Below are 22797 nucleotides of genomic sequence, written 5' to 3' on the forward strand. Positions count from 1 at the left end.
TAAATTTAGTAATTGTGAAAAATATAGATAATTTTAAATAAAATGTGTTTTATTGAATAACTAATTGTAACATACTCTAGCCAATGGCGTTCTTGTTATATTTTTTGCATTGAAAAATGTAACTATGAGGATGTTGCAAACAGCCCCTTCAAGACTTAATTTAGGCCAAAAATATGTAAAATTAGCTTTTAAAAATGTAAACGGAGATAGAGAAGCCACAACATTTGAGACACAATGTTGCGATTAACGATTGTACTGTACTGTACTGTAATGTACACCCGTATATAGGGGTTGATAAAATATGCTGTGATATATTAACCGGCATAAAATGTTTTCTTATGCCACTTACATCCAATGATCAGTTTATTCTTTGCATTGGCGTTTGTTCATGCAATATGATGTCTTACAAAATTTATAAGTCACATGGTTTCTTCTAATTCTTTTTACTCCAAGTATGTCCAAACAGTTTATCTCCTACACAACTTTCCCTTACCTATTCTCCTGTCTCTTTTTCTCCTGTCATCTCCTCCGCTCATCCATGTTCTCCCACGGGGCACTCATGTTCGTTGAGGGGCCCTGTTAATTGCATGCAATTCTATTTCAAGAATTTTGCAATAATTCCTTCTACTTAACACATGAATGTTTTCAGTGTTGGCATGGAACACGTTGCTACCAAAACTGAAGTGAGATCTTCTTAAACAAAAAGACCGTTGCCATGGAAAAATAAAGTAACATTGCTCCCTCCAGCTGCTCTGTAATGTTGAGTAGGGATTTTTTGAAGGACAAAACACAGAGAAAAAAAATTTCAGGGCATCAAAGGTAAAGTGATGGAAATAAGACTAAGGTTGGATACAAAAAAGGAGTAAGAGACATGAACTCTTAAGGAAGAAAGTAAGGGAGCGGTTGAAGAGGATCATATGCACTGTATGTTTGGTGTGGCTCAAATGATGCTGACCAGATGGTTTCCATGAACAGGCTCTGACCCCCAGCTGGAGCGTTTTCTGAAGGCACATTACTTCATCTTCTGCCCCCTCCCCCCATCTTATCAACCTTCCATTCAACACCTCATCCTCCTCATCTGTCAAACAATAAATCTCAAACACACCAATGGCTTTGTACCACTTTGAAGAATGTGGTGGTCAAAACACAGCGACCACTCTGATGCTTCTATTTCTCACACAAGATTTATATGTACGCATTTAAGCATCCACTGAGTGTGTTTAACTTAGCCTGTGTCATTGAACAATGTTCTGCTGTTAAATAGTTCTTTGAAATTGATTTTGCGACCTATGATTATCATTGTTTAAAGCCAGAAACATTGTTTATACACGCTACACAGACAGTTTTCAGTAACATGAATACGTTTTTTTTCCAATGAAAAGTCTAAAAGCTGAAACAAATATACTGCATTCGAATATGACCGTAGAAAAAACGTATCTTACTTTGTTGAATGAACATTAAATTACTGTATGCACAACTTATATAAATCACTTATCGAAAAGGTTTTTATTGAAGCGAGCTACCTCCTAATTGTTAACTAATGGTTGTCGAGGTAATACTAATGGAAGAATAGTGAATGTCTTTCCTGAAACATAACTTTTCCAAAAAATTCTATAGAGAAAGGCTGAGAACAAGTGAGGAAATTGATAAAGGGGTAACAAGAGAACAGAGTCGGTTGCAGGTTATCCACATGGGGTAATGCGGGGAAAATAATACATAGTCTAATGATTGTACAAAAACTACAGTATTTGTTTTCCTAGGTATGTACTTGTCAGATGAATTTTGTCTGCACACAATACAAAGTAGCTAAAACCGACTACATCATCTACTGCTGTGTCAACTGTAGGATAACTTCACAGCCATTATTGACATGCACATGTTCGACCCATTAAATGGCTTATCCACGGCATTGACACACATGCCTGCATCGTGACAGAATGACTGAATCGGAACGGGAATATTTTTTGGAATGTTTGCTTGGAGGTGAATCTGAACACGTTTTTAGACATGCATCCACCCTTTGTCTTGGGACTGAAGAAGACAAAGTCTTGCCAAACACAGGTCTGATCAGCTCACCTGAGGGTTCAGTTTGGCTTGTTCTATCTGATCGCACTACATAAATCAGCGGTGTGCACCGCAACCCAGTTTGTTACAATTTCATACTGTTAACCACGTTGTACCACTTGTGTTATTTCCTGTTGAAGAGAACAGAAGTCTGCTGCCTAAATTCCACACAGTTTTATTGATAGTAGATTTCTACCACAATTATAGGGTTGGTTGTTCACACCTACGACTTGAACATTGTCTGGCGTAGTGTAATGATTCATTGGACAAATAAACGATTTGGGTGATGATTTGGCTAACAGGCTAACTGACAAGAAAGTGAATTAAAGCGACTGCCAATAATCTGAAGGCCTCTCAAGAGAAATAATCTTCCGTCCTAAAGAGTTCCAGGACGTAGAAGGTCCCACTGGGGATGTCGAACACGTTAAATGCAGCATTAAAAATAAAATAACTTGCAGCCTCTCAGGAGTGGTTAAACAAAAGGGGACAATAAAGGAGATCTGAGATCAATGATGAGAAATTTCAGAATATGGAATGAATTATCTGGATTATGGAAGCAGATATTAAAGCTAAAATAAAGATCTGCAGGATTACATGACAAAGGATTTGGCAAATGAATGGAACAGAAATTGCTGAGACAGGGAGAAGAGGAGGGTTTGGTTTCAAATTTACAACAACACCGAAGGATGCAAGCATCCTACAGTCTGCTCGAGATTTGAAATTGTAAGTGGATGTTGGCAAACGGCTTTTGTTTCCCTAAGAAATAGTGGCAACAACACTTGGGCCAGACATGGTCCTGTGGTCTCCAACAGCAAAGCTAGTTTACATCGTGGAGCTGACAGTGCCATGGGAAGATCGGGTTGAAGAGGCTTACAAGAGGAAATAAAAACAAATATTCTGACCTGGCTGCAGAACAGCTGAAAGATCACTGTCTGCCCAGTTGAGGTGAGATGCAGGGGATTCGTGGCAGCATCTACGTAATGTCAGTTTTTAAGGAAAGTAGTTTAAAAATGGCCTATTTCAAACGGCCAGGATCACCACAAAAGATGTACATGTTTAATATTTTAGTCGCGTCCCCGCGGTTTTCAGGATTCATGGCGGGATGAGTGACGGATGACGAGGTTTTGTGTTCGGTGATAATATGGTATTTGGCGGAGCCCAACCGCCATCTAAACTGGCAATATGTGATCGACTCTTAAATAACCAATTACTCAGTTCTGCCCTAATGTGTCTGTTAAGGCACAGCCCAGATTTTTCAAAGGGATCTGAGCACGGCAACATCTCATAATTGTTCTTTTAAGGACATCTCCTTGTCTAATTTGGCCCGGGCCAACCCTTTGAGCCCATCTGTATAATATGCCAAAATGGCTGAGGGTTGATTGTTTGAGCTCAGGGGGTGGGAGCCGTCGTTACAGGCCAGGCCAACCACACTATAAGGCCACTGTTGGATCAGTAAACGCAGCGATCAAAGTTGCAATTAACCCACTGCGCTAACACAAACATCTGGGCCAGCAGAAACAAACAAAGCCTTCATGTCACCTAAAGCGTTTATTTTTGCAGATTTCCACTTCAGCCAAGGAGACCTCCAGTGCTTGTCAGCTTCTGTAAGCAGTGTTAGAAGAGAGGAATGTGGGGCTTTAGAGATGGCTGGTTGCCTGAATGTGCTCCCGTGCCAGGCCGCAAGCTTATTGCTTGTGATGGCATGCGGGTCAGAGCGAACCTATCTGCTGTCAGGGGGTATCATGGTAAAATAGCTTTCTCCCAAAAATTTGGAAGCTATGCAGTTTATTGAAGCAGCAACACATGCAAGTGTATACATCTACATGCGGCAATGCACATCTGTACAGTGTCATACACACATTAATCATCTACATTTCCAGAAGACACTATTTACGCTATTACAACCTCTAGTCCAAATGTGTTTTTGGATCGTGCTGGAAATGCAGGATATGCTGAACAGAGGGAGCAAAAGGTGAACAGTGGGTGGAGTGCCCAGAGAGATATTTGGAGGGGATGCTCTATGGTCCCTCTGTTCATTGGCCCAGCAACTTTGGTCCCTTCTGGTGCAAGGACAGGAAGATAACATTTGGAGAGGTATCAGGTTTTCAAAAACAAAGGGATGTGTTTTCCATTTGCTGCCGATCCCTCCAGTGAGATATTTCTCGTCCAGAGTTGCAAATGTTTTCACCGGGGATGCTGGAAGTGGTGTTTCTAATTTCCTCTTTTCTCGTCTCTGAGTGACATCCTGTGTGTGTGATTCATTGTGTGTGAGTGAGTGTAGGGGTTGAATGTGAGATGAATGTCAAAATATTTAGTTTTATTTTGGTATTATTTATTTATAATCTTTTTATTTATTATATTTTTATGCAACTTTATTTTTGCGTTCTAATTTGAATTTTAAAAAATATATGTTTTTAAGGCTGTCAAAAATAAGTTATCTCATGTGATCCTCAAAATATAGCATTAATTATGTATATACGCAGATTAATCACGCACATGCTCCTTTTTACCTTAAATACAGATGGTTACCTGAAAGACAGCACAGATTGCTCTCAGGTCAGTGATCAGGTAAATACTTTCAGTGCAAAGATGAGTGAGGAGACTCCCGACTGGTATGCTCACTGGCATATTTCACACCAAAATACACCCTGACTGGAAGTTAGATAAAACTGTTACCATGTTTTGAGCAAATACATGACGTGCATTCAAGTAAAACATTTAAAATAAATTCTCAGGGCATTCATTCGATCGCAACTGGATTGTTTAGTGTGTCTTAGAAGGCGTGCTTGGCTTCTCATCCAATTTGGTTTAGTTTGGTTCAGATCTAGTCTTAGACTTAGATTGTTTTAGATCTGGCCATAATCTGTCAGATCTATTCTTTGATTTAGATTGGTGTCCTTGATTTAGATTGCTCTAGATCTGAGCAATCTAAACCAATCTAAATCTAAAACTAAATCTGACTAATCTTAATCTATGAGCATGAACCGATTGAGCCTACTGTACTTGGATGAAAGAAGAGACGTCTTCTAAGACAGGCTGAACAGTCCGGTTGAAATTGATTGAATGGCCTGAGATTACAATGACCTGGATGAATGAGAACATCCATACACATTTTAAAAATGTTCCTGGATGGCATTCTGACAATGAAATTTCATTTGTGTCCAAATATTAGGGCCTTTTTAAAGTCAATTTAAAGTTCTGTGGGTGAATTATGTAAATTCATTACACCGGTAGTTTTTATTTTCCATAGCAAATCTACTGATATATATGTTATATCTGTATGCTACTTTATATTAGAAATAGCAACAGCGGAGGATTAATGCTCCACAACAAGAGGATAGAGAAAAAGAAGGCGCTGATTGACTACGGTGTCGGCGTGGACTACAAAGGCGGATGCATGCAAATTGTCGGGACTTATGCAGATCACAAATACACATCAGCAGGGACCAGTAGATAAGAAAAGTTGGTTTTGCATAATATTGCGAAACAAAATGCCAGATAACGTCTCTTAATGCACATTGCACGTCTGACTACGGTAGCCGTATTGCGACGACTGTCCATCAGCCGTTGTGGCTTCGTAGCTTACCAAAGTTGTAGTAAAACATTTTTGACAGATTTTTGAGCGTCGTGTAATTTCTATATTCTCAATGAAACATCCAAGTTTTGGGCTTGCTTGCTAGAGTCATCTTGCAGTCCACACGTATCTCCCATGTGTGACTGCCATCTACCGGTCACACTTATCATTACAATTCAATTCAATTAAATTTCCTTTATTTAGCCAAGTAAAGACTCATTGAGATTAAAATCTATTTTTCAAGAACAACCTGACAAAGAGGGCTGCACAAACAAAGTTACAATAATAATTACAACAAGACAATACAACAGAACAACAGCATTCATATGCAGTATAGCTCGGTTGGTAGAGCGGCCGTGCCAGCAACTTGAGGGTTCCAGGTTCGATCCCCACTTCAGCCATCCTATTCACTGCCGTTGTGTCCTTGGGCAAGACGCTTTACCCACCTGCTCCCAGTGCCACCCACACTGGTTCATATTTAACTTAGAAATTGGGTTTCACTATGTAAAGCGCTTTGAGTCACTAGAGAAAAGCGCTATATAAATATAATTCACTTCACTTCACACATACCACAACAGTTCCAAAATAATTTTAAACAATTACACCATGTACCAAATATAGTTGCTTTGAGGTCAGTAAGCACAACTAGAATTAACATGTATATTAGACGTACCAAGATATAAGAAGCACTGTCCATTTTTGAGAAAATTAAAGGATTTTAATTGCTCCTCATTGTCCGAAAAATACGGTATGCAAGCAAGTAACAACCTGTGATTAATCATGATTAATCCAAATTCAAAAGTGTGATTAATCTGGTTTTTAAAATAATCATTTGACAGCACACATTTATTTAAGTGCTTTTGTGTCCTCTTGACAAGAGTTATTAACATTATAATTACTATTGTTATATTTTTATCATTGGAAAAGTTTGTCTGAGTGTAAAAATGTAGAATATAGATTTTTTTTGTGCCTGAACGTCATATCTCAGCCTAGCCAATTAATTTCGCCACTCAGTGTTTATGCTTTTTGGATGATTGGTTTGGGCTGTGGCGACTAAAGGCTTTTAAAACAAATGTTAACACAGAAATCCTGCAAAATTGACAACCGGGTCTACAGTACATATCTGCCATTGCCTTTTATTCAGAACCCATAAAATCAGCATGCTGCCGCAATTCTGGTGTACTTTTACACAGCGAACTGGCATCCTCTAATTAAAAAACAATATTAATTAAAAAACACAATTCCAATAATATACATTTGATGTATTGTTATTATTAAAGAAACTCAGAAATTAACACTTGTCCAAAAATGAAAAATGCATCTCTGTGCAGGAGTAAATCAACTAGGTGTAAAGCTATGAAAAATAGGAACAACTTGCAGGTGCAAGAGTAATCGTACAAGGAATATGTGTGTCTCAGTTCAAACTACTCCCTAGAGCACATATGTCAGAGTCAAGGCCCGCGGGCCATATCCGGCCCGCGAGAAGGTTTTTTACGGCCCTTGGGATGATCTTGATTTATTATTAGAACCGGCCCGCAGACCGCAGATCTTTTTTTTTTTTTTTTTTTTTTTTTTTTAAGACCGCAGATCTTTTACACGCACCAAGCGGATGCCGGTCCAAGGTTCCGAAAGGGGGCGAGCGGCCCGCCGGGACGCGCCTGCCGGCCGAAGGGCTGCAGCCCGGCCGTCAGTCGCGGAGCCCGCCGTGCCACGCGCGCCAAGGGGGCGGGCCGAAACCCGGCCCCGAGGCCCTGAGACTTCTGCTTTGTTTCCCCAAACCGCGCGTCACCGCCGGGCCCGCACCACCGTCGGGCTGCAGCCCGAGCGTCGGTGGCGGAACCCGTCATGTGCCGCGCGCGCCAAGAGGAGCGGGGGGGTCAAGCGGGCCGAAACCCGCAGGCCACCCCCTCACCACGAGGCCCTGAGACTTCTGCGTTTGACCCCTACGCGCGGCCCGTCGGGACGCGCCCGCCGTCAAGCCACGAGGGCCAGCCGTCGGGTCGCGGAGCCCGCCGTGCCACGCGCGCCAAGGGGCGGGCCGAAACCAGCGGGGGGTTTCGGGCACCCAACTCGCCTCCCTCCCACGGAGGGAGGAGGGGGGTTTAATGTGAACATTACTGTGCAATCACATATTTAGAGTTTTTACTCAATTCAAGTTTAAAAGTTAAAGTTTAATATTTGTTTTCACTGCATGTTACTTCTCCTTAAACAAAGTGTTGTTTTTGATTTATAGATTTTTGCACTTTATTTTATTGTATTTCAATTTAATTATATTTTAAAAATATTTCAGTTGAGTGGATGATAGAAAATTGCTATTATTGTTTTTTTCTTTGAAGTAAATTTAGCCCACTTTTGCTAAAATAGAAAATATAGGCTACTGATGGTGCCTTGAATACCGGTTTCTTTCATTTAATGTTCATGTTATGGGGATTTTTATATAAAGGAAATTTGTCTTTTGTGTCTGTTGAAAATTAAAGATTACTGACAGAGCCATAAGAAAATATTGCTTTATTTATCTGATCATATTGGAATATATTTGTTAGGTTTTCAGTAGGTTCAATTAGGTTCACTAGACTATATGCGTCATTTAAAAATTTTTCAATGAACATTCGAACAGTCCGGCCCTCGGCTTGTAGCTAAATTTTTTATTTGGCCCTCCGTCCATTTGACTTTGACACCCCTGCCCTAGAGTATACTCTTTAGCTTCACTAACCCTAGGCGCCTCCTGTAGCCATATGGACCATTCACACATTAAATATACCCTAGGTATGTTTGTGCATTAGCTTCCTTCTGAGGGAAAATGCTCTGCTGGAAACAGATAACTACCCTCAAAAAGACCCCGGGGACACATGATACGCAAACCAGATGATACACTCCTCCTGCTGCTGCTCAGTAAAGGAGGAAGTAAGGGACATTCTAGTGGTGGCGGATTTAAAGATTTGAAACAGTCCGCACATGTGGCTAGGATTGTAACACTATGATGAAGCCATCGTGTGATTAGAACAAAAATGAGGAGAAAAGACAAGAACGGCGCAATGTTTAAACAATGTATGATGTGATGCCAGGCTGTGTGTGGTTGATACCAAAGAGAACAAAATAGGCATTTTACCAATTAGTTAGCATGCCCTCCAAATTTCTATGGTTCAACATGTTTTTGGTCATTCTTTTTTTCCAGTAGTATTTTTTTTTTAATGACAGCAAATACCACCGTTCTGATCCTGATTCCAGATCAAAGTTGGACAAAGTCGTGGTTCGTTTAGTGGCCTAAGATGATGGAATCAGGGCATATGTCTCAGGTTAAGCAATCATCACCTCTGGGCTGTCATTCAAATAACAAGCATTCTCACTTGTTTGGATCAGGAGGAGTTTAATCGGCATTTGATAATCATTTCAAATGGTCCTTTTTGGTGTCCTCTTTTCCACTATTGTTGTTAGTTTTTTTTAAGCGGGGAAGGTTTGCATGGCTTTTGTTTTCAATGATTCAGGTTCCACGTGTTGTCGAAGAAGAGACATTTTCCCTGGTTCTTGTCTGACTCCAAAAGCTTGCTGGCTGAGGAGCGAGCTCTTTTGCACAATCAAGTATGCCACTCTTTGGCGGGCCAAATGAAACGACTCGGCAGGCCGATTTTAGCCCCCCAGTCTAACTTTAAACTAGTGTTGTCCCGATACCAATATTTTTGTACCGGTACTAAAATTATTTCAATACTTTTTGGTACTTTTCTAAATAAAGGGGACCACACATATTTCCTGAGTTTATAAACATAAATAAAAAAAAGAGATGTTGTGATGCCCAAAAAAATATCGACGTAATCATAGTAGTATCGACTAGATACGCTACTGTATTTGGTATCATTACAGTGGATGTTAGGTGTAGATCCACCAATGCTGTTTGTTTACATTTTGACGCCGGTGAGCTACGGTGTGTAGTGAAGCATGTTTAGCTATTCCTCGTCCTGCAGGGATGATACTTGTAAGAAACTTAATTTATTTGTCGCCATGGAGGCGAGGATTAGTGATTTAGAAGTAGCTAAAACACTGCAGACTGGGGCTGGACTTTAGCCGCTAGCTAGCTAGCCATGTCTTAAAGCACCTCTTCCGGTGGGCGTTTCAGTGTTATAACTTCACCTTTATCGTTAGTTTTTAAGCCAAAATGCGTCCGTTCTTTCTTTTCTGTCTACACACTGTGTCTGTTTGTAAGTACTACGTGATTGTGCTCTGCGGAACATGCTCGTCTGCTCGTAAACCAGCAATGACACAATGTGACGACGACGGAGGCGCGGGGGAATGGCGGACCGGTACTTTTCAGAGGCGGTATAGTGCCGAAAATGATTCATTAGTATCGCGGTACTATACTAATACCGGTATACCGTACAACCCTACTTTAAACACCCCTGCGCTACACAATACTGTGTGTCAAACAAAACTGAGGGGATGATGGATCAACTGTCTCTTAGATAACAAAGTCAAAACAAGAACATAGCTGAACTGTCCTCATTCATAGCCGCGCTGCCGACACACATAGTCACTACATTGACGATCAGCCAGCCCACAATGTTGCTGGGCACGAAGTGAGTGGATGAAACGTTCGTACAATGAGACAAGGATTGTTCATCAAAGAATATTTGTATTCGGTTTGTGGCTCGTAAAGTGTGAAGTAGGTAAAATGAGAGGTTTGTTAATCGCTGTTCCAATGTACTTGTTTTTTGTTGTAAACATGAGAGCCCCAGCAGAGCTTAGGTTAGTCAGCTAATGCTGTATTTTTACGCAATTATACTGATTTTAAAAGTATGTTAATGGCCACAATGTCTGTCAAACGATCTAGTGAATGATGTGCAGTATTAGTATGGGTGAATTTACTTTGCACATGCAACAATATTCAAGTGATAGCTTTTGATATCCTATCCAGAGCATGCTGCCATGTCACCAAAGGAGTCAGCTTTTTCAATTTATATTACTCGGATCTAATGTCGACACCAATACCGTTCATATTTTTAGAAATTAATATTCTGTATGTGTTTTAGATGTTTTGTCCACAGGTTTAATGCCACCGACAACTTCAGGAAGGTTGAATATTAAAATCTAATAACCGTGCTTTTCTATTTGTTCAGATATATACTTCTGTTTTTACTCTTTATTTGTATCTCCCTTTTTTCACCAATGCTTCTGTTTGACTAAAAACAACATATCTCATGTACAGTATATGATATAATGTTTTGCTACATGAGCAAATTTCCAGTAAACTTCTTGCTGTGTTGATAGAATTTCACTTTGTCATGATGTCACTTGTAATTCCCAATTGTGGTCTGTCTCTTTGTTTAACCTTTTACCAGCAGGGTACTCTAATCCAAATTATTTCTTGTGCCCGAGTCATTTCCAGAGGCCATCTATATATGCTGTTTTATTTCCATATTGTCCTGAACTCTACAGAAGACAAAGTTGTGTAACAGATATTCCACCATTCAATTACACCCTTGGTTTAGCTATTTCTTCTGTCCTTTTCTAATTTTAGAACGTTTCCTTAGCAGCACTTGGAAAAGCAGCCTTTCCATGGGTTTGCCCTCAATCAATTATACATTTTCCACTATTTTATTATGGCTAAAATATGAATTAGTTCACAAGGCTTTATGCGTGGCCTTTGAGTCTAGTTTTATGTGGCGGTTCTGGACCTCACCTCCCTAGCATCTGACGGAACAAACCATCGGTCATCCTGGCATCCTTGTTAGTTTCCTGTCCTGAAATTGGTCATGCTTTCTCTCTCACCAAACATACCCAAGCCTGTCATGTTCGTCAGCTCATACTAGCGAGTCATGCCTCCTAACTACTTCCATCACTGTGTTTATTGGCTTGTTAGAGAGCTGTTTAACATAATTGTGGGGAATACCATACACGACTCTGCACAGTCTCAACTGAACTTTTACACCTCAAGTCGAGACACGAAGCCCGTACGGATTCATTGTTCACCCAGCTGAGTACAAACAGTATTCAATTTTCTATTTTCACTGTGTATGCAACCACATAATTACCTTGAACACAAACACTGGATTTCCCACAGCTCTTCCAAACCCCTTTCTTTTCTCCGCCTCCCATCCAATCCCTCCAGGATTTTATCTTCTCCATACACAACATCTCTACACAGACTTTCCATCCGGAATCAATGCCCGGTCATGAAGAGAGATCTGTATGCCAACACCCAGGCTTAAGCATTGAGCATGACCGAATGACGGATGCGTATTTTGGTTGGGTTTCATCGCATGTTTCCCACCAGGGTGCTTATGTGTGCAAAAACAAGTCAAACGAAAGACCACAGATTCATTTCATGGAGAGTTTTTTGAGGTATGCCAAGGGTGACCTGTTGTTAACGGTAGCTCGAGAAAACAGGTTGAATAATAGCCAGTCGGTCGTTTTAATCAATACTGTTCTTGAATGTGAGGTTGTTTACTGTGATAGGGAGGCCAGAGTGGTTTATTGGCAACTACATAATGTAAAAAGCATTGCAAAATCTTAAATAACCCATAGCGTCCAGATGACAGAAATTTCACTAACAGGTTCTCTCTATGTATTTTTTGCTCCTGAAAATGAATGTGACAGGTTTTTTTTCATAATATCAATTAGTTCTTGAGTAATCGATAAATAACTAACTGTACTTGGAACGCCCCCTTTCCATTGCCATCCTCAATATGCTGCCCCCTTATGGTATGGTGTCATCAACAGAACTGTTGTCCCTTTCCCCGCATAGACTTTTGGATAAAGGCATGTAAAACTATTATTTTTGATCACTTAATTGAATGTTTTTTTCACACTAGCCCATGATTACTTAAAAATTAATGTGGTCAACATTATTAACAAAAAATAAATACAAAATAATCACCATTTCGGGACTCCTCTGCTATTTCATCTTCATAGACACTGGGCCCTGTGTTTCCTCATTCTTTCAGCACTTCTTAAATCATCTTGTGGAAAACACCAATATAAGAGGACAGTATATAGAACACTAGCTTCTTTTTCTCTTGTTTTTAGTGTAGGATCTGCTATCCTCTCTCTGTTTTACGCAGGTTCGGACTCAAGTCGCTTTCCCCACAAGGGCGCACCTGCTTTTCAGGATGGTATTTGGTATTTTTCCTCCAAATTCCGACCAAAACCCTTCTTTAGTTGTACTGCTACAACCTGCAAAAATGCATCTTGCAAACATATTTGCTAATTTATTCAAATTCTGTGCAAAAATAATTTGATTCGGGATGAAGATGCCACCAAAATACATTCTACGCGGTATGAAATTGCCTCCCGTCTTCTGTAAGTGACGTCAGCAGGCTGATGCAGGCCCACCAACGTATTAGAGATTAAAGTAGGCATCCCACAATTTGCTAAAACTCATTTTAAAAAAAAGTCTAAAACCACTGCTGTCTTTTTTGGGGGTAACTTTTCCTTAGACAAAATTTTGAGGTCCAGAACTATACAATAAGTACCAATGTTATCCGTATTAATGGCACCCTTCTACCAAAGCTTAACTGTCATTGCAATTTAATTTCTAAAATGTGTTAATGCTTGATAAGTGTGTTTGAAGTTAGTCTGGGGTTTGACTGCCTTTTAATGGGACAAACTGAAAGATTACTCCTGTAGATGGTCATTGAGTGTTATATGTTCGATAGTCACAATTAATGTATTCTGTTTTCTTCTCTCTCCAGTTGGAGTTACAATCCTGTTGTGTGTTCCTGCCCAATGACAGCCTTCCATCACCAAGCACTATTATCTTTGGTGACATCCCTGGTACTGTGCGGAGCTGGTACCACAACCAAGCATCAATGCCAGGAACCCTTGTGGTTTGCCTGCCCCAGATCAGTGTTGTCAGTGCTGGGCACAAATACATGGAGCCTTTGCAGGAGCTCCCATTTGTGGTCTCCAAGCCCATTCTAGAAGAAGGTAATATTTGACACTGTACATTTAGATATGCTTCCTTTGAAAGTCACACTAAACAACTTGATGTCATAAAATATATATTTCTATTTTTGAGTACACATAGTAGTTTAATATGGAAAGCAGTAAACTACATATTACATATTTACTTTTGCTCAATCAATTTAAATAATTGATGATCATAATAAAGTGGGATCAAAGATGGGAATTACCATCTTATGACCTTTTTGTCACTTGGCTGACCTTTAACCAAATACTACTCATTTACCATGACAAAAGACAAACAAACTTAAGTAGACTGACTTTGAGAGATAGATCCCTGCACATGTGTTCTTCACACCTAGCAAAGTTGACATAAGCCCTAACAGTTAAGCGGTGTTTTTTCTTCAGAATAACAAAAGTTGAGGGCACCCCACTTTTTTCTCTTAAAAATTTCCAATGACATCATATAAATACACTGGTCATACAAATACAGACGTTAGCAGCCTTGGCTGTTTTGCTGCTCGAATGAATTTGTTTTAGCAATATATTCCTTTTCTTAGGAATGCTCTTCATTTCATCATTCAGGAACGCAACAAAGCAGCACGGCCATAGTTCTTGAAGTTCATACGAGCAAATCTTGTTTTTCCTCTTCTACTAATGATATACAGAATGTTCTGCAGTCATTCAGGAAAAGAACAAGAGCCGTTTTAAACAAAAGACTGCTACTCAATTACAAATACTGTAAAAGATAGTGGACATAACTTTTCTGGTATGCAAAATCAGCTAGCCTACTTATCACTCCAACGGTAAATGACCACCAAAAAATAAAGGCTTAAGGCTGTACCTTTTGATTATTTTAGTCATCAAGTTATCTGACGATTAGTTTGTTCGATTCATCAAGTAATCGGATAAAACACACTTCATAGCCTCAATGCGTAATTTAGGGAAAATAGTTTAAATAAACAAAAATGTTTTGCTTGTCATAACCTTCTTTTTTTATAATAGATAATTATAAATGCGTAGCATTAACATTGAAATTGCGTTTTAACATTTTTGTATTAACATATTAAAAAGACAAAAAACTACTGTTTGCCACTACACTGCACACCACCGCTTTCATGTGCGCTCTATTGCAGCAGCCGTGTGGAAACTGTTACCTATTTACCTGTAGTTCAGAGCACTCCGTACGTTTACATTTTATAATTTTTTAAAAATAAATTTCACTTATTAGATCATTATTAATCGATCAATTTAATCGATAAATAGTTGCAGCCCGAGATGGCTTTATAAATAACATTGTTTATTCATTCATCTATTGGGGGACTTAGTTTGCGCCGATCCCATTATTGTATGATAAAGTTATTATTATAAATGTGGCATTTATTCATTGCAAACGTATCCACATTGAATATAAGAAATAATCAAAAAGATCATCAAGCGCTTTTGTTTGGGTGTAGCAGTGTGCTATTAATAGGTGGATCCTTGCTGAAATGCAGCTGGCTAAATTAAGCTCATACTTCAGGGAGTGATTGTGTTTCAAATCCAATTATAATTCCTGTTGATTTCAAGTGAGTAGATTTGATTTTTATGATGCATTAGTTTGAGGATCTCTTCTTTTAGATTGCTATACTAACTGTGCAAATGTATGGCACAACGTGGTGTATTTTATCAATCTTATATAAGAAGACATGCTTTTAGTCATTTCAACCTGTCCTGCTTGACTGGCAAGAGTGAACTGTAATATTCATTTGCAATTTGAACAAAAAAATGTTTTTAAGAATGTGCACTGCACACCTTTTAACATGGCAAGTGTCACTTAATTTAATATCTACAAATGTTAACTGAAAAAGTTTTCTGTTTCATGTGTTTATCGAGGTTTTGATATATTGTTTGCAGACATATAATATGCCCATTGTTTTCTTTCATGTATCCACCAACCAGGTGATGCTTTTCCATGGACAATATCCCTGAGTCAGTTCAGCGTATACACCCTGCTGGGGCAGCAGCGTAGCCTTAGCCTCGTCGAACCGATGGGGTGTACCTCCACACTTGCAGTCACATCTCATAAGCCTCCAAACTGTCCAGAAGGAAGGCACTCTTTTGTTGTATGCCTCCATGTTGATCTTCAGCCAGTCCGAGTCAAGTGCTCCAACCCTCAGGTCAGTTGACATTCTCCCAAATTAGTCATTGCCGTTACATGATTTGTTTGTACTGACCATATCATCTTACATCAATACTGTAAAGAAGCAGCCTGTTTTCCATGTTTTTCGTTTGGCTTGGTCCTAGAAACAAACTGTCTTATCGTGTGTGATTGTCATGGACTTGGCAGTGTTAACAAAAATGTGTTGCCTCATTTGTTTTGGTCAAACATTTTGGGGTCTGATTGAAGCAATCTAGTGGATTGTTGGACTCATCCACATTGTTGAACATGGTGTTATTATAGTGTGCCTTTCTCTACGTACAGACAGACTTGAAAGGGAGCAAATATGTTAGTTGACTGTGGTGTTTCAGGGCCATAATCACATCTACATGTACCATCGCACATGTTTTTTTTTTCTCAATTGTATTAGCTGTATTAAATTAGGTTCTCTGTAAACATTTCATTGGAGCAGCCCTTTGAGTGGTCACACAGTTTAATGTCTCAGACCGTGCCGTGGTGATAATGAAGGAAATTGGTACCAGAAACAAATGAAAGTCCGTATTCTGTCGGTGGTTAAATCTTTCCCAGATATTTGAAGAGCGGCTCTGGGAAATTTTCCTCTTGCCCTTTTCGTGTTTAATTCCTTTTAAATTGTACGCTTATGGCTGGCACTGCAGGGCTACTTATTTTGATATTATCCTGAGTCATTACTAACATTAAGATGCAGTGAAAACAAAGTTTTGGAGTATTTTCCATTCTTCTTTTCTCCTTTTATAATGACGAGTCAAGCCCTGTCACAGCTCTTTAAGAAGTGCTGCCATAGCCATAGTAAACGGACCCCTTTAGAAAAAAGAGCTAGTTAGTCCTTTTTCAAATTGACACTACCATTTATAGGAGTGCAAGTGTCAATGTTCTAGAACTGCACTTTTGCTGCACTACAGTACCACAATAATAATGAGATGAGTTTTCCTGGAGCTGTTGTAACACATTGATTAGTTACAGTGGTAATAATTAGGGGTGCCCTGATCCGATTATGATGTCAGCTATCGGTTCTAGTGTATATCAGCAAAAAGTATCGGATTGTATCGACTTGCATCTAAAATCTGCGATATAAGCGCTCTGATACAAGCAGTCCTGCAGTGCATTCACTTGTGCAAAGCCTCGCAGCAAGTTAACAGTTGAATAGCCTTCAATAAGCACACAAGGTTTGAGTTTTCTTGTATTTTAGTTAAGTATGTTTTAAAATGTGATCGTGGTAGGCTAGCGGCTACACAACAGCAAAGTACACTGTTATATTAATTTGATATACTTTCAAATGTTTCCATTCTTTTGTTGAGACTTGTTTGTGTCTAGAGACTTTTAGTGACTTTTTCTTTATTAAAAATGACTAGGAAGAAATCTAGCATCTTTTTCTGGTGTTATTATAGAATGTACTCGTGTTTGAGACTCCATTTCTGTCCCTCGATGTCCCCAACAAAAAGCTAGCTGCAGCGAGCATGACGTCACACTTGCTCAGCGCTGCTGCTACAGTTAGATTTTGTCTCCTTAAAAGCTGCCGCTGTCCTCTTAATATTTTCAAATTTTGTGTATCGCTGTCTGCGGGTATATCTGGAATATATTAAAGTTACGTTCATATTGCAGACATGCTGACTACGCTCCAGACAATCGTGTGTATCTTGTTTATGTTATCACATAAAAACAGTTTCGGAAGCGCGGTTTTCGTTGATCAAAGGCTATATGTATCCATCCATTCTGTAACAACCTGCTATTGTTAATGTTTATGTTCATATGGTTTTGATGTGATGTTAATCTTTTCCCATGATCCGTGCCTAAAAGCGGTTTGGCGGAGAATAAGGAAGTGTTGTTGCGTGTCCAGGGAAGCAGGGAGACAAAAGTGTTTGCACGGGATATACAACCTGTTGGAATTGGGCCAGTTGTTATTGGTAATAAAAGTTAGAAATAGCGTCAAACTTTGTGTGACTTTTTGGAGGCTACAATACATTACAATAATTAAATTTTTCACAAAAAAATAAACAAAAAAAAACATATTCTCAAGTTGTCGCAGCTATGATTTTGCCGTGGCAGTGTGCCACAATCTGTTACATTAAGGGGAAACCCTGGGCATTGTTCACCAAAAACAAAGGAATATAACAAGCAAAATAGGCGACCCCTCTCAGTGTTGCTTACTGAAGTAAAAACACAGCTCCTAGCATTTCGGTAGAGGATTGCACATCACATGCTCAACCTATACGAAGACCTATAAGAGAATGAAGATGTAGAAGACGCCGTAGCAACTACGCAAAAACAAAATCCAGGTTTCAGTATAAGCAGTCTGTCTCTTAACTGTTATCAGGATATGGGGACTCATCAGGTAACCAGACTCAGCTGCTCTTCTTAGATGCAAAACTACACAAAACACATGCAGCACATGTGTTTCTCTACATGTGTATCTTACCACACACACTCTACAAAGTGTCCATTTGGTTATGTTTCTATATAAATTGTGCTTAGAAAAGGGGAAGAGAGCACTAACCATCTGTATACTCTCCCGTCTTTCATGTGTGTTGTGTTTTTATGAATGACTGTGGAAGCCTCTGTTCGGTTTCCAGGTTGTACTACTGCAGCCTTGCATTCCTCTTGATCTGCAGATGACAGGTCTTTGGAGAACGTAGCCCTCCAAATGTTCAGTTCTTTCTCCCTAACTCATGAAATGTGGCATCTGTGTTGTGAGTTCATGTAAGCCTTTGTCTGTGGGCTCATCTTTGAGTGGCTCCACCTGCCTGTCGGCCAGACAGTAGTTGCTGAACTGATCCTACTTTCCTTTAATAGGAATAAGATAGCATTATAAAAATTGACAAGGGAGTGAAAAGAAAGGAAATGAAATATGAACACAAAGTATATGCATGTAAATAGAAGCAATTTGGATACAGTGGGAGGGTCAACATTTTTATAATGGAGGCATAGCTTGCAGTCTAGACTTAGCTATTGACAATGGGCCATTGGCGTTTTCAGTCTCTCTCCATACTCTACCTTTTTATTATCTACTTTGTCCCGTACTTAGTTTGACTGACTGTCCTCAGACTTAGTGATTAGTGTGTGGCGTAAGGCAGAAGTCATCAATTATAATATCACGTAGCATTATCACTGGGGGATGAGGCTAAACATGGTACACTCTGAGAGGAAGACAGAAGCAGGCATGCTAATAGCTAAGATAACCACTAAGCCAACTTTAAGAAACACAAAAAAACAAGTGCCTAATAAAGTTTAAGAAATGTAAATGGACCATGTTACAGAAGAAAGTAAACAGCGAATCTAACAAGTAGATGAAAAGTGGTTAGAGAGAGAATAATATACTGTAACCACAACTGTTGGTGTGCCAGTATTGTCACAGCCAGTACACGACAGTAGGAGGAAGGGCGGATCCATACATAAGTTGGTGGTTTTGATACCAGGCTACTATGATCGATACTAGAGTGATAAAGTCCATATTTGTGTTTTCTCAAAATCATTTGTTGTTTTAATAATATTTACAAACTCGAGGACTTTGAGGGCAAATGAGTAGAGAAAATGTGTTTTTGCTTTTGTTTCATTATTGTGTACAATTGTGTTTGATCATCAAGTGCCAATTGAGATGGACAGGATATATTATCCACCTGGAAGACAACAGGATTCCAAAGATGTTACTATATGGACAGTTGAAATAGGGGCATGGCGGTCAGGGAAGACCTCTCAAGAGGTACAAAAATACTCTGAAGGCAAACCTTAAGAAATGTAACTTCACTGTGAACTCTTGGAAAGCAACAGCCCACGACAGAGCTCTTTGGAGGCACCAGCTTTCACAAGGTGAAAAGGATTTTGAAACCAACAGAGCAATCAACATTCAGTCAAAGAAGGAGAGAAAGAAACAAAGTTCCACTTTGGGTTCCTTCCCTTGTAGCAGCTGTGGCCGATTGTGTGCATCACAATTTGGTCTTCATTCTCACATGGGGACCCACCTCGGCAAATGACTGGTTTGCCTACTCATCTGTTGCATCGACAGGAGATTCCTTATGTATGTACACTATATTGCCAAAAGTATTTGGCCACCCATCCAAATGATCAGAATCAGGTGTCCTAATCACTTGGCCCGGCCACATGTGTATAAAATCAAGCACATAGGCATGGAGACTGTTTCTACTAACATTTGTGAAAGAATGGGCCGCACTCAGCAGCTCAGTGATTTCCAGCCTGGAACTGTCATAGGATGCCACCTGTGCAACAAATCCAGTCGTGAAATTTCTTCACTCCTAAATATTCCAAAGTCAACTGTCGGATTTATTATAAGAAAATGGAAGAGTTTGGGAACAACAGCAACTCGGCCACAAATTGGTAGGCCACGTAAACTGACAGAGAGGGGTCAGCGGATGCTGAAGTGCATAATGCAAAAAGGTCACCGACTTTATGCACAGTCAGTTGCTACAGAGCTCCAAACTTCATGTGACCTTCCAATTAGCCCACGTACAGTACGCAGAGAGCTTCATGGAATGGGTTTCCATGGCCGAGCAGCTGCATCTAAGCCATACATCCCCAAGTCCAATGCAAAGCGTCAGATGCAGTGGTGTAAAGCGCATCACCACTGGACTCTAGAGCAGTGGAGACGCGTTCTCTGGAGTGATGAATCACGCTTTTCCATCTGGCAATCTGATGTACGAGTTCGGGTTTGGAGGTTGCCAGGAGAACGGTACATTTCGGACTGCATTGTGCTGAGTGTGAAATTTGGTGGAAGAGGAATTATGGTGTGGGATTGATTTTCAGGAGTTGGGCTTGGCCCCTTAGTTCCAGTGAAAGGAACTTTGAATGCTCCAGGATACCAAAACATTTTGGACAATTCCATGCTCCCAACCTTGTGGGAACAGTTTGGAGCGGGCCCCTTCCTCTTCCAACACGACAAACCCAGGACCTTCTTATTGTGAGGCACAAGCCAATAGTTTACAATGGTATACAATATACATAGAGTATATTTATATAGGGCTGCGTGCAAGGTACGATAAATCACAATTAAATAAATATATATTTTACACTATTGATAAATACATATACTGTATATATTATACGATATATAATCAACTCTATTGATAGAATGAGAACTGAAGTAATGAAAATCGATTATTTTCTTAGCCCTCTACTAATCAGTCATACATGAAAATATGGAAAAGCTGCTTCTGTTGTGTTTGGCAGAGAAAAAGCTGGAAGGAGATACCGTACAAGTCCATTCTCCAAGGCAAATACTGTACGTTATTATTAGACTTAGACTTCCTTTTTATTGTCATTCAAATTTGAACTTTACAGTACAGATAAGAATGAGATTTTGTTACATTAGCTCATGGTAGTGCAGGATAAAAAAGCAATAAGGTGCATATATAAATAAATAAATAGGTTACTGTACAGATAAATATATTGCACTTTTTTCATATGCATCCACGTTTATGGATGTATGTTATATTGTCTTTTTTATTCCAGCGAGTTAATCCATTTTGGGGGGAGTTGAGGGGATAATTATGGTGCGTTCAAGAGTGTTATGGCCTGAGGGAAGAAGCTGTTACAGAACCTGGAGGTTCTGCTTCTGAGGCTGCGGAACCTCTTTCTAGAGTCCAGCAGTGAAAACCGTCCTTGGTGGGGGTGGGAGGAGTCTCTACTGATTTTCTGAGCCCTGGTCAGGCAGCGGGTTTTTGCGATCTCCTGGATAGGAGGAAGAGGAGTCCTGATGATCTTTTCCGCCGTCCTCACCACTCTCTGGAGAGACTTCCAGTCTGAGGCACTGCAGGCTCCAGTCCAGACAGAGATGCTGTTGGTCAGTAGGCTCTCTATAGTGCCTCCGTAGAATGTGGTGAGAATGGGGGGAGGGAGCTGTGCTCTTTTCATCCGACGCAAAAAGTGCATGCGCTGCTCAGCTCTTTTTACAAGAGCTCCAGTGTGTAGGGACCAGGTTATATTGTCAGTTATCTGCACCCCCAGGAACTTGGTGCTGCTTACCATCTCCACCGCTGTGCAGTTGATGAAGAGTGGAGCGTGACTGGACTGGTGCTTCTGGAAGTCGACAATGATCTCCTTGGTCTTGTCGACATTCAGGACCAGGTTGTTGGTTCTGCACCAGTCAACCAGATGTTTCACCTCATCCCTGTAGTCCAGGTCGTTGTTGTCACGGATGAGGCCCGCTACTGTTGTGTCGTCCGCATACTTCACAATGTGGTTAGTAGTGGACCTAGCGCAGCAGTCATGGGTCATGGGACGGTATAGCTCGGTTGGTAGAGCGGCCGTGCCAGCAACTTGAGGGTTGCAGGTTCGATCCCCGCTTCCGCCATCCTAGTCACTGCCGTTGTGTCCTTGGGCAAGACACTTTACCCACCTGCTCCCAGTGCCACCCACACTGGTTTAAATGTAACTTAGATATTGGGTTTCACAATGTAAAGCGCTTTGAGTCACTTGAGAAAAAGCGCTATATAAATGTAATTCACTTCACTTCACTTCATCAACGTGAAAAGCAGCGGACTCAGGACGCATCCCTGGGGGGAGCCGGTGCTCAGGGAGATGGCACTGGAGGTGTTGTTGCCCACTCTCACAGACTGGGGTCTGTCTGTGAGGAAGTCAAGCAGCCAGTTGCATAGGGGGGTACTGAATCCAAGGAGGGCCAGTTTGCTCACCAAGTGCTGCGGGATGATGGTGTTGAATGCTGAGCTGAAGTCCAGAAACAACATCCGCACGTGTGTGTCCTTTCCTTCCAGATGTTCTAAGCTCAGGTAGAGTGCAGAGGAGATGGCGTCCTCTGTGGAGCGGTTAGGGCGATAAGCAAACTGGTATGGGTCGAACGTGGGGGGAAGTCTGGAGACAATATATTCCTTTACCAGCCTCTCGAAGCACTTCATTATGATGGGGGTGAGTGCAACGGGGCGATAATCATTGAGGGAGGAGATTGTGGGTTTTTTAGGCACTGGAATGATTGTGACCGTCTTTTACATTACTTCATAAAACTACTAATCAGCGTCTTGATATGCCACACCTGTAAGGTGGGATGGATTATCTTGGCAAAGAAGAAGTGCTTACAAACACAGATTTAGACAGATTTGTGAACAATATTTCAGAGAAATTT

General features: G+C 40.4%; 1 protein-coding gene across 1 annotated transcript in view; it reads left to right on the forward strand.

The window, feature by feature from the left end:
- The window catches only part of LOC133660324 (intermembrane lipid transfer protein VPS13B-like), a 563168-nt gene that overhangs the window by 206815 nt on the left and 333556 nt on the right, over positions 1-22797 (forward strand). The window contains 2 exon segments of the mRNA XM_062063728.1: positions 13321-13555; positions 15473-15690. Coding sequence (XP_061919712.1) covers positions 13321-13555; positions 15473-15690 — 453 coding nt within the window.

The sequence above is a fragment of the Entelurus aequoreus genome, linkage group LG11, assembly GCF_033978785.1.
Source record: "Entelurus aequoreus isolate RoL-2023_Sb linkage group LG11, RoL_Eaeq_v1.1, whole genome shotgun sequence".
Lineage (NCBI taxonomy): Eukaryota > Metazoa > Chordata > Actinopteri > Syngnathiformes > Syngnathidae > Entelurus > Entelurus aequoreus.